Here is a 13,137-nt window from a genome sequence, read left to right as displayed (position 1 = left end):
CCCATCAAATAACCAACAACATGGCATTGAGAATACGGGGGATGGCCATGGTTGAACACTGCTAGTGTGAGTACAATGTGCTACAACCCACAAACATATATCGATTTGCCTGGACCTAGCAATATTTAAAATGAGTATACCCTTTGACCTATAGAATACTCACACAAGTATGAGAGATATATCTAGCTTTACGTAAATATATATATAGATATTGGGTCATTAGAAAAGTCTTGACATATTTTTTATTTTTCTGAGCAAAAATGCATCATTGACTTTTCAGATGACCCAATAGATACTTATTTTGTTATTATTTTTAAAAGTAAAAAACAACCCATCTATCCTGCAGTAAGGGATGGTTACATGCATTTTGGAACATACACCCAAATATACGTATGTGCTACTTAAGCAAAGAAATGGGTTTGAGGAAAAAAATGCACTGTTAACAGTGATTACTTATGAGCAATAAGAGAAGGGTTAGATTTTTCTTTTGAATACTTAGAATTTGTTTTATAAAGGCAATTTATTTATTTATTTTTTTGGAGAGGTTTTCGCTATAGGGCGCATGCACTCGCCAGAAAGACAGAGAGAGACAGAGAGACAGAAAGCAAGAAATCACCCCCCAGAGGGATGACCATGCCGCAATCCCTTCTCCTCCATTCTCCTCTCGGGATCTTGGGCACGCACGCACACGCGCCCGGCGTGAGTGTTAAGCCACCGGGTCCGGGACATGAACTGCGGTCGACTACGTGGGAGTCCAGTGACATAGCCATTACTCTAACTGCTGGTTCCCAAGGCAATTTTTTTCAATAATAAATATATTTCAATAAATACAATAAAATAACTATTAAAATTAAGTTATGGCATTTTCTAGCCAGGTTTTTATAAAATAATATTCTGATGTTCAAGTTTATTTTGATTCAATAGTTATATAAACAGCATTGTCTTGATTGTATTTTAGACTGACTCATTAACTGATTTAAATTTTTGATTTGTTTTAAAGTTAATATTTCATTCATCAGTTTATAGATTAGCAAATCAGCACTTCATTTAGGTTTCTAGTTCATGGTTCACTTAAAGTTCCTATTTTATACTTTACATTCTTTCTTCAAGACCTTTAACCTACACTGACATATTTAATAGTATTTTAAAGAAAGAATAAAACTATAACTCTGTACTCCTATGAACTGCTTCTAAAACATATTCATATTTCATCTGGGAGTGAAGGCTATGAAAGAAATCAAAGTAAATCAGACCAGGGCAAATTATTCATTGGACACAGTAAGCACTCTGTCTAGGGTCCATGGTGCTATTTGGGGCCCACAAAAAATGTTGTTTCTCTTAAGATTAGAAGAGGGGGGCGTGCAATAAGCCTGAATTGTTTTTCTTTATACCAATAAGGTTCTAAAACACATTTTGAAATACTTTTTTTAAAGAGGAACAAGCCACAAGGGCCAAAGTGCCAAGGCCCGTAAAGTCATAGTGTGGATGAAACTTCAGAGTTAGAAAAGTTAGCTTTTTCTTACCTGAATATTTAGGGAAATGCTGATTACCAAGTTTCCTAAAATGGCCAGCAAAACTCCAAAAAGGTGAATCTGTAAAAGAAAATGTTTTCTTGAAATGATAGTTTAAATAGCATGACATTACTGGGGGAAAAAAGACAAGTTTTAGTTAATACATTCATTTATTCATTTGTTCATTCATTCAGCTTTACTTGGCACCCACTTGCCAAGGTAGGTTTGGAAATATAAATATGGATTAATTAGGATCAGTGTTTCACTTTAATTAGATACAATTTTTTCAGCAATAACTCATTCCTTCACTGAATTTTCAAAAAATTCATTCACAAAAATAATCATCAGGTTCTGATTTTTTCCCACTAAGATGCTTCTAACCTTATCTTTCTGTCTGTTTACTTTTCTCTTAACATATTCTGGAGGACTGTGGTACAGAAAGAAAGATGATCTGACTTGGAGTTAAAGAATAAATCTGAGCTATAGACCTTCTATTTCCTAATTGGGTCCCCTCAAACAAATTATTTCACCTCCTTGACCAGTAGAAATGGGATGTTGGATACGATGGTTCCACGAATCCTATTATTTCTAAAGTTTCATGATCTCCACTGGAGATAGGCTAAATTTCCCACCACTTCCCTGATCCAGAACCCATGTCTCTCTACATCTGACTACACAGCAGATACGAAACAGCTACACTAGCTGTTAATCACTCTTGCCACCCAACTGTCCGTTGTCTGGCACACTTTATCTTTCAAACTCATGTGACACTTCCCCATGGCACTGAAATCACCTAAATGATGTGGCTCCTTCCCCTCATGCTGCTCCGATCACATTCCACCCTCCTGGCCTGCAGAGGTCCACTCTCCACCCCCAGACCTTCTCAGCCCATCTTTACTTTCTCACACTCTAAATGGCTAAGGGTCCCTCATATCTTCTCTTACATTGTCATCTGGGTCATTAGGCTCTACAGATAGAAAGCAAATACTCTGATGGGAGAGAAACAATTCTAATGCTTCTATTAGATCACCTATATCATCTACTATACAAAATTAAGGGTTTCATAAATTCTTGAAAAAGTACATAATGCGTTTTTTTTTTTTTGGTGAGGTTTTTGCCATAGAGGGCATGCGTTTGCCAGACAGAGAGACAGAGAAACAGAAAGCAAGAAATCACCCCTCAGGGGGGATGGCCACGCCGCAATCCCTTCTCCATTCTCCTCTCGGGATCTTGGGCACGCACGCACACGCGCCCTGCGTCAGTTTTTTAAGCCAGCAGGTCCAGGATGCAAACTGTGGTCGACTACGTGGGAGTCCAGTGACATAGCCATTACGCTAACTGCTGGTCCCATAAAAGTACATAGTGCTTTAAAGCAAGAAATACGGAGGTTAGAAAATAAGTTTTACACACTGTCCAAGATGTCTATCATAAATAGCTCATGTGTATGAAAGGACTTCAAAAGTTATGAAAAGATGGAATTAAAGTACAAGTTTATTTTGGTGCAAAAAAATTTTGAAATATATACACAGTTTTTCCATAATATGCATTTTCAATGAATTTTTTTAGGATTCCCTTCTTGTATTATTTGAAGACTTTGAAAGATGCATTTGTTACTCTTGCCTAGATACAAAGCTGTAGTGTCTCCTATTAGTATATTTTAGCAATGATATAAGAAATATTCCCCATTCTTATTCTACAGTACATATTTTCTAGTTAGCTTCAAATTCCAAGGAGTTATTTGAATTTCAAATGTACATTACAACTACAAGGAACCTTTTTCAGAGTGTGAAATGTCTTTGAAATTTTAGAGCTTTATAATATGTGCTGAAGTAAAATTCAGTATTTTTAAAAAATGAAGCAGAAAAGTTGAAACTTATTTTATTGCTGATATATAATACCCATGGTCTTTAATCAGTTAAGAATTTTCTTTTTCAGAACCAGCAGTTAGCGTAAAGGCTATGTCGCTGGACTCCCATGTAGTCGACCGTGGTTCACGTCCCGGACCTGGTGGCTTAAAACTCACGCTGGGCATATGTGTGTGCGAGCCCAAGATCCCAAGAGGAGAATGGAGGAGAAGGGATTGTGGCGTGACCATCCCCCTGGGGGGTGATTTCTCGTTTTCTGTCTCTATGTCTCTGTCTGTCTGGCGAGCACACGTGCCCTATAGCATAAACCTCTCCAAAAAAAAAAAATGTTCTTTTTCTAATAAAGGCATTTGGCAATAATTCTGAACACTATTACTCATGAGAGACTAATTGTATAATGATACAATGTGATATTTCCATGCCTTATATTTACAATATAATCTACTTAGCTGTAATTAGGAAAACAAAGATTCAGAAGAAATTTGGCATGGAATGGATAAATATCTAAAGAAAATCTTCCATAATTATAAAAGTAAATTGCTGAATACAGTTCCTTATTTCAAACTTCTTTAACTCATTCCCTGAGCATTTAAAATGGCAGAAGGCTGGGAATTTAAAAATTAGTAGCAGGATTTGGCTATGATTTTTTGGATATGATATCAAAAGCGCAGCCACAAAGAAAAATATTAAATAAGATGAACTTCATCATGATTAAAAATTTTTGTGTATCAAAGGACATTATCAACAGAAGAAAAAGGAAACCCACAGAATAGGAGGAAATCTCTACAAATCATACATCTGCTTAGGGATTGATATCCAGAACTACAACTCCATGACAAAAAACACCCAGATTTTTTAAATGGGCAAAGGGTGTCAATGGGTGGTGTGGTGATTAAGGCATCTGGATCCCACATGTCTGCCTGCAGTTGGAGTTTTGGACCAGCAGCTTTAAAAACAGGCTAGATGTGTGTTTGTGTGTGTGTGTGTGTGTGTGTGTGTGTGCCTGCCCAACATTCCAAAAGGAGGAAGAAATGGAAAAGGGATTGCTGCATAACCATTCCCCGTAGGGGGTGTTTTCTATTTTCTCTCTCTCTTTCTTTCTCTCTTTCTCTATCTCTGTCTAGTGAGTGCATACATCCTCTGGCAAATACAAACAAACCAAAAAATCGGCAAAGAACTTGAATGGATGTTTCTCCAAAGGAGATTTAGAAACGGACACTAAGCACATAAGAAGATGTTCAACATCACTAATCAGTAGCAGAATGCAAATCAAAACCACCTTCTTGCTGTGCTATTTGTTCTATAATTGCTTCACTTCTGTGTTGGTATACAGATTTATTGGGCTACTTTTGTACTTTTGTAGGTTTTTTTTTTTAATTTATTATTATTTTTTAAGAAAGTGAGAAATCACCCCTCAGGGAGATGGCCATGCCACAATCCCTTCTCTCGAGATTTTGGGCATGCACACACACACACACACACACACAGTGTATTTCAAGCTGCCAGGTCTGGGACTCAAACTACAGTGGACCAGGCGGTAGGCCAGTGTCTTAACTACTATGCCACCTGCTGGCCCATAATCATAACTTTTTTTTTTGGATAGGTTTTTGCTACAGGGCACGAACACTTGCCAGAAAGACAGAGACAGAGAGACAAAAGCGAGAAATCACCTACCAGGGAGGATGGCCACGCCGCAGTCCCTTCTCCATTCTCTGCTCGGGATCTTGGGCATGCACACATATGTGCCCAGTGTGAGTTTAAGCCACCGGGTCTGGGACTCAAACCACAGTCGATTACATGGGAGTCCAATGACATAGCCATTATGTCAACTGCTGGTCTCCCAATCATAGCCTTTTAATAAATACTTTCAATCCTTAATGCCAAATATCATTACAGAATTTTGTATTGAGAGTTCCTATTACAATAATTTTTTAGCATTATTGAAATATTCTTGGATGAAATAATCATATTCTTAGTTTTCAGATCATACATTTATAAATCTATTTTAAATATTTTAACTCCATATAGTATTGTATGGGATAATAAAGCAATATCTTATGATTCTTTTCTATTTAAACTGGTGCCAAATACAACTGGATTAGTTGAATTTAATCTGTTGCTTAAATAGCATACTACAATAATTGTTAATAATATTTAAAATAATTTCTAATAGTCTAAAATATTTACTAGTTTATTTACATTAAATTAAACACATTAACTGGTGTTCAATAAATATTCCTTTCTTTCCTGATGTCTTAGTATATGACTACACATGTGATCTCTAATTTTTGGTAGTAATTTTATTCAGTTTCATTATTGGGGATGCAAAAAACAAACAAACAAAAAAAACAGATAAAACCCCTGCCCTTGATGACCTTCAGTTAGCCAAAGAGACAGGTAAGAAAAGACTTAAAACTCATCATAAGGTCTTGGAAGGAGGCTAAACTGAAGCCAAACAGACCTGCAATTCACCACTACTGGCAGACAATTAGGAGGTAACTCAAACCTCTCAGCTTCAGTTTCCTCATTTGTACAGATAAATAAAAATGTGTATGTGAGAGAGAAAGGCGGAAATGTGAGTAACTCTTAGAAACAGAGACAGGAAGAGAGAAAAAGAGGGAGAGGTAAGATGGAGAGAAAACAACATGGGAGCAAAATTATTGTCTTCCAAGAGCTGAAGAGTTGTCCTGTGGGAGAGAAAATTGACTTAGGTCTGTAGCCCTAGAGAGAATAAGGGCAGAAGAGTGCAATCTATGGCGGACAGAGTAGAGCTACTGAGAAGAACAAATGAACTGAGCTCTTCAACTACAAAATGATGGAGACTTGCTATTTAGTACATAATGATTTCCCCATAATTCAAGCAAAAACCGATGCCTGAATATCAAAAAGAACATAGAGCGAAATCATATATCAGATGCAAGTGTTCTCAATTTGTTGTTTATAAATAGAGTTCAGAGGATTTCAATATTATCCCCCAAAAAGAGAGCCCTACGTCTTTACTTGGATTAACCTCTTACTCAGACTAAAATTTACCATTTACTTCAATAATGAATGTAGACAAGAAATTAAAGTATTAGGTCATCAGAAAAGTCATGACATATTTTTCTATGTTTCTCTATGCAAAAATGTGTCATGACTTTTCCAACAACTCATTAGTATCAGCGGTACTTGTAGCTTTTCACCAATAGGGACCACAACTCATTTTAGATCACACTACAATTGTTGCAGATATCTTGAAATATAATTTTGTTCATCCTTACTTTGAATTCACAGTAGTTACTGGACCTGCCACCAGAACTTGTGTTTGAATGAATATTAAATGAGAAAAATTCATTGTAAATATCCAAGGAGAAATATGTCTAGAAGGCTAGAAAAGACTGAACTAGGAAGGTAATATCTATCTTCATCTTCTTTATGAAAAGAAATGATACAGGGACCAGCAGTTAGTGTAATGTCTATGTTGCTGGACTCCCATGTAGTTGACCATGGTTCAAGTCCTTGATCTGGATGGCTTAAACTCAGGCCGGGCGCGTGTGCGTGCATGTCCAAGATCCCAAGAGGAGAATGGAGGAGAAGGGATTGTGGCATGGCCAACCCTCCTGGGGGGTGATTTCTCACTTTCTGTGTCTCTGTCTCTGTCTTTCTGACGAGTGCACACTCCCTATGGCAAAAAACAAAACAAAACAAAACAAAAAAACAAAAAAAAAACAAAGAAAGAAAGAAAGAAAAGAAAAGAAAAAAAAAGAAATTATACATACTCAAGTATTTCTTTGCCCCTTGGTTTCTGCTCAGGAATTTAAAATTATCAGACTCACTTAGATACAGTTTATAGTTGTTCCTATCTCTATTATTTTATAATACTTAGAACCAGAGTTGGACTAAAAAAGGGCAGTCTTCCTTTTGTAGTTTCTTAGGCTATGCAATTGAACTCCCACATGATTTTGACAACTACTATTTAATTGTGTGGAAAGTGTACATGGATTTTAAATCTCAATTTTTTTTTTTTGTTCGTGTAGATTCTAGGGGATGAAGAAGTAACACACTTCAAAGTTAATTCTAATTTAGGAACTATAAAGTAAAGTTCGTATTCAATCCATTCTGAAATAGGAGTAACTCTTGTAGTAACCTAACCCATAAACTGATGGAGAAAATGGTAGGGGAGCATATATTGTAATGTGAGCCCTTTTAAGCCATTAATGAGAGTCTAAAAAGTTAAAATAATGAAATAGTATGATTGGCATCAATGATTAGAAAATATAGGAGATCCTCTGTAGTTCTACCTCCATCTGTAAGTCGTCTTTTTCTGGAAAAAAAAAAAAAGAAATAAAATGATGCAGATTTGTATCTGTAATTCTACAAGATTTTAAAAACCTGTAGTCAGTAGTTTCTATCATTCCTATATTATGAAAACATAAAATCATTTATATTTTATGTATTTTATAAAATTATTGAAAGACATTGACTCTTTTAATATCAATAACATTTTGTTTTAAAGTTTATTTTATCTGATATTAATATAACTGCTTTTTTCTCCTATCATTTTACTTTCAACATTTCGTGTCATTACATTTTTTGGGGGGGTGGAAAGGATTTTGCTATAGGGTACGTGCACTTGCCAGAAAGACAGAGAGAGACAGAAAGCGAGAAATCACCCCCTGGGGGATGGTCATGCTGCAATCCCTTCTCCTCCATTCTCCTCTAGGGATCTTGGGCACACACGCCTGCACACACGCCCAGTGTCAGTTTAAGTCACCAGATCTGGGACTCAAACTGTGGTCTACTACATGGGAGTCCAGTGATGGAGCCATTATAACATCTGCTGGTCCCTGTGTCACTGCATTTAAGTTGGATCTTTTTTACACAGAAAGTAACTGCACCAAACAAATCAACCTAGACTTTCTATCAAATGAGAAATTTAGTCCCTTTATAGTCATTGTGTTGCCAATATTTTCATTTATTTCTGTCTTTTTTTGTGTTTGTAGTTACCTGTAGTTATTCTGCTTTGTCTTTCCTTCCCAAATTCTCCTGTCTTATATTCTGTTAGAATTGGTTGAGTTTTCTTTATTCTCATTTCCTCCCACTGTTCTGGTTAGGAATTTCTATATCTTATTTAGTAATTACTATTAAATTTTTTAAACATTTTATTTGGAAATAGTATGGATTCATAGTAGGTGGCAAGGAAATATAGAAGTAGATCCAATGTGCCTCCTCCTATAAGCTTCAAACTTAACATCTTACACAATTATAGTAAAATATCAAAGCCAAGAGAGACACAGAGAGAGAGAGACAGAAAGCAAGAAATCACCCCCAGAGGAGATGGCCAGCCACAATCCCTTCTTCTTCATTCTCCTCTCAAGATTTTGGGCACACATGCACATGCGCTCGACATGAGTTTTAAGCCACCAGATCTGGGACTGGAACCATGGTTGACTATGTGGGAGTCCAGCTAAGAAATCATTATGTCATCTGCTGGTCTCACAGTTTTCAAGCCACCAAGTTCAGAACTCAAACTGCAGTTGGCCGTGTGGGAGTTCAGCGCCTTAACCACTGTGCTACTTACTGGCCTAACCTGCATTATTGTATTATTGACCAGCAGTCCATGGGTGGGATGGCTTGGCAGGTGGAAATGGGATACGATAATACAGGGACTTTTGTGGACTTGATAATAATCTGTCCCACTTCTGTCTTTGAACGCAATCATATTCCTGGATCTTCCTTCAAAACAGAAATTCACTATCAAACCTCAAAGGAGCTAGCATATGGCTCAAAAGAACCACAGACTCAGAACTAGTTTTTATAGTAATACTTCTATTTAACTCTCAGGCAGAATAATGTTATCTCCTGTTCCAGGCAGTAAAACATGGCTGAACTGGAAATGTGAGCTCTCGTTTCTAGTATTAGCAATACTACAGGTTGAACAATTTGGGTTAACTAGTCACTGTAGGAATATGCCTATACTCTCATGGGATATGTCTGGAAAATGCTGTTCAGTTCACCTCTTCTCACAGGAAACTCTGAGGAATGAGCTGAAATTGTTTTGCTTTGCACCTAGGAAACAGGGAGGCACACAGCCTCCTCTGAAACAATTAGGAGGACAGAAGGACATCCAAATCTCTAGAGATGTATTAAGTGTTCGGGGTGAAGACTCACAATGAATGCCTCTGACTTCCAAACGGTCCATTGTGATTGACCGAAGTGAGACAGGACAAACACAATTGGTATGTCTTCCCACGAAGGACAGGGCATTCGTTATAGCACTTTTTTTCCTTTTTCTTTTTCCTTTCTTTTTCTTTTTCTTTTTCTACAGGTTTGAAATGTTTCAAGCTAAGAGGTTAAAAAAAACACCCCTTTTACGGGCTCAGTGAAATGAAAGAGAACTTAGATTCACTTCAAAATAGAGTTAAAAGGAGGTGATAACAGGAAAAGAAATAAGAAGGAAGCTGGAAGAATCAAGAAAAGATGTTAAGGAGAAAAATAAAACCATTACACAACTTAAAACCCCATCTCGACATCTTTTGAAAAAACACGCAATGAGGAGGAAAGGACATGTAAGTTTAGAGAGCAGCTGGGACAGAGGGGACATGACAACTGGAGGAAGCTCACACCTGATGCTATCCTCTCAGTCATGTGTCCATCCAGCACTTATTCAGCAACTGCTAACTGTTAGGTCAGGAACTGAGGATGCAAAAGGGAAAAAGGAGAGAAAGTAACCAGACCACAGCCTGTTCAATTTCTAACAGGGTTATACTCTGCAGAACTCATGGGAAGAGATGATTCAGAGTCCAAATCTGCCTATAATGGGGAGTGTGTTAGCTTTTTTTTTTTTTTTTTTTAGAGGTTTTTGCTATAGGGTGCATGCGCTCACCAGACAGAGAGAGACATAGAGACAGAAAGCAAGAAATCCCCCCCCCAGTGGGGATGGTCACACCACAATCCCTTCTCCTCCATTCTCCTCTTGGGATCTTGGGTATGCACGCACACGCACCCGGTGTGAGTTTTAAGCCACCGGGTCTGGGACACGAACAGCGGTCGATTACATGGGAGTCCAGCGACATAGCCATTACTCTAACTGCTGGTTCCCAAGGGACTGTGTTAGCTTCTTATGGCTGATGTACCAAATCACCACAAAATTGATGCCTCAAAACCAGATAGATCCACTACATGCTAGACTCCCATGTAGTGGATCACAGTTGGAGTCCTGGACCGGGCAGCTTAAAAAAAACTCATGCTGGGTGCATGTGCATGTGTGCCCAAAATCTTGAGAGGAGAATGGAGGAGAAGGGACTGTGGCATGGACATCTATCCGGGGGGTGATTTCTTGCTTTCTGTCTCTCTGCCTCTCCAGTAAGCACATGTGCCCTATGGCAAAAATCTCTTTTAAAACAAAAACAACAATAAAACACACAGAAGTATTCTCTCACAGTTCTGGAGACCAGAAGTCTGAAATGGATTGGACTGAAATCAAGAAGTTGCACTCCTCCTGGCAGCTGTAGAGGAGAATCCATTCCTATCTCTTCTAGCTACTTGTGGCTGCTGGTCTCCTTGGCTTGTGTCTACATCATCCCAATCTCTGTCTCCTGGTCAAACTACTTTTTCCTCTTCTGTGTCAAACCTCCCTGGGACCAGCAGTTAGCATAATGACTATGTCACTGGACTCCCATGTAGTCGACCACAGTTCAAGTCCTGGACCCGGCGGCTTGAACTCACGCCGGGTGCATGTGCGTGCGTGCCCAAGATCCCAAGAGGAGAATGGAGGAGAAGGGATTGCGGCATGACCATCCCCTCTGGGGGGTGATTTCTCGCTTTCTGTCTCTCTTTTTCTGGCGAGCGCAGGTAACCTATAGGGAAAACCTCTTCAAAACAAACAAACAAACAAACAAACAAACAAACAAAAAACCTCCCTGTGTGTCCCTCTCACAAGGACACATGGGATAACATTGAGGGCCCACCTGGGTGGTCCAGGATAATCTCTTTCTCTCCAGATTCTTATCTTCATCACATCTGCAAAGTCCTTTTTTGCTATTCAAGTTAACATTTATAGGTGACTATGGAATTAAGACTCTGGATGTCTTGGAAGAGGTCGGTGTTTAGTCCACTGCAGGGTGAGGTGAGGAAGCCTCACAGGGGATTCCTCATCAAGGCAAGTGCATTCCAACAAAATACAATGTCACCAGGTACAGTAAACAGGGTGCCCCGAAGGGCCTTGAAAGAGAGGGCTTCATGGTCACCCTGCTTCTTCCTGTGTTTCTGGCCTGTCCTTGTAACTAGATTATGACTAGGAACTCTCATTCCCTGCTACAGAGAATGCAAAATGGTACATTCCCTTGGAAGACAGTTGAGCAGTTTCTTACCAGAGGTATCAGAAAAGGCAGGCAGGAAGGAACCTCTGTGCCATGGACCAGTCAGAGGTGCTAAGACACAAAGGACTCGAAACTAGACAGAATAGGTCCAGATATGGCTTTTAGAAGACTCCTCCTGGCTGCATTGTGGACAATGGATGGCAGGGAGGGAGACTAGGGGAACAGGAAGTCCAATTAGCAGCCTGCCTCCAGAGCTCAGATGAGAAGTGGGGGCAGTGTGGATAGTTCATTACAACGCAGTCTAAAGAAACTCTATTCATAGCTACAAATGTTGGAGACAGCCTGAAATAGGGCCATGCTTTTTAGGTTGTTGGATGGGTTGTGCTATTCTCACCACTAATCTCCTTCACTCTTGTAGATAATTGAGTTGTCTGCAAAACTAACCCAAACCGCGTTAAAACTATAATCCCATATGTGAAAAAGAAGGAAGAAAAATTTCCAGTGGGGAACAGATTTTTAATGTGTTATCTTGGTTATTGTGTGCTACAAGGTTATTGCATTCCTATCCCAAGAAAGTCTCAAGACACTGGATCCAAATCTGGTGATTTAAAAGCCAACAGAAAAGGTCAGAGTTATGTAACACAGTCTACCATAGCTATTCGACAGGCTGTTCTGTGCCAATTTTTAATCAACCTTAAAACCTGGGCAGAAAAAACCAACATATTGCCTTCCCATACAATTAAGTACTATTACATTTTTGTCTCTTGCTAGGGAACACATTTACTTATGTAATTGTACATTCCTTATTTTTAAAAACCAAGCTCTGTTAAGGATAAGCCTTAGCTTTATTAAGAAGCCACCATGTTCTTTCCTTCTAAGAAATTTAAATTTCAGCAGAACAAATTTATGGGGAAAGTAGTGCATTTACTAACTTATCCTTTGGGAGCTTTTAACACTTTGTTAAAAGGAGAGCAACAATAGTTAAGAAAAGGCGAGATTCTAGTTAAGGAAGTTTTAAACTTGGTTCTATTACAGAACAACTTAATCTGGTACAGTGTTGGAAACAAGAACAGACGTGCGAAACACAAAGGATGCCATTGTTCGCATCTAGATCAGTAACTTTCATAGCTTGCAAGAACCTATTTATAATAATGATTTCTAAAACTCATAATTCTTTGTTTGAAAGAAGCAGGGCTGTAGGCCCAGCCCAGGGTTTAGAACGAGGTTTCCACTCTAAAGCTGGATGCTGTGAGTTCGCTTAGTTCCAACGTTTTACCTCACATTTGCCTGGGTTTCGGGAGTACATACTCCTTTTGGAAGCAATGCTTGCCTTGAATTCCAATTGTATTTTGCCAGCAACTTCTCTCCGAAGACTAAACTCTATTGTCTGTGACAGGTGCCAACCTCTGGGTGAATTTCTGCCTCAACATGGGGCGGGACCATGATGTTGACTAATCTGAT

The 13,137-nt window shown here is 38.7% G+C and overlaps 1 protein-coding gene across 1 annotated transcript in view; it reads right to left on the bottom strand.

The window, feature by feature from the left end:
- Positions 1 to 13,137, bottom strand: part of NIPAL2 (NIPA like domain containing 2) — a 111,902-nt gene that overhangs the window by 95,787 nt on the left and 2,978 nt on the right. Inside the window, exons 2-3 of the mRNA XM_006159726.1 lie at positions 4,536 to 4,594; positions 1,524 to 1,592 (exon numbers count right to left, since the gene is read on the bottom strand). Of these exons, the coding sequence (XP_006159788.1) occupies positions 1,524 to 1,592; positions 4,536 to 4,594 (128 nt within the window). The remainder of the gene's footprint in view (positions 1 to 1,523; positions 1,593 to 4,535; positions 4,595 to 13,137) is intronic.

This window comes from Tupaia chinensis, unplaced genomic scaffold (assembly GCF_000334495.1).
Source record: "Tupaia chinensis unplaced genomic scaffold, TupChi_1.0 Scaffold000646_1, whole genome shotgun sequence".
In the NCBI taxonomy this organism is placed as follows: Eukaryota; Metazoa; Chordata; class Mammalia; order Scandentia; family Tupaiidae; genus Tupaia; species Tupaia belangeri.
Note: the sequence above shows the minus strand (reverse complement) of the source record. Positions and strands in the feature narration are given on the sequence as shown.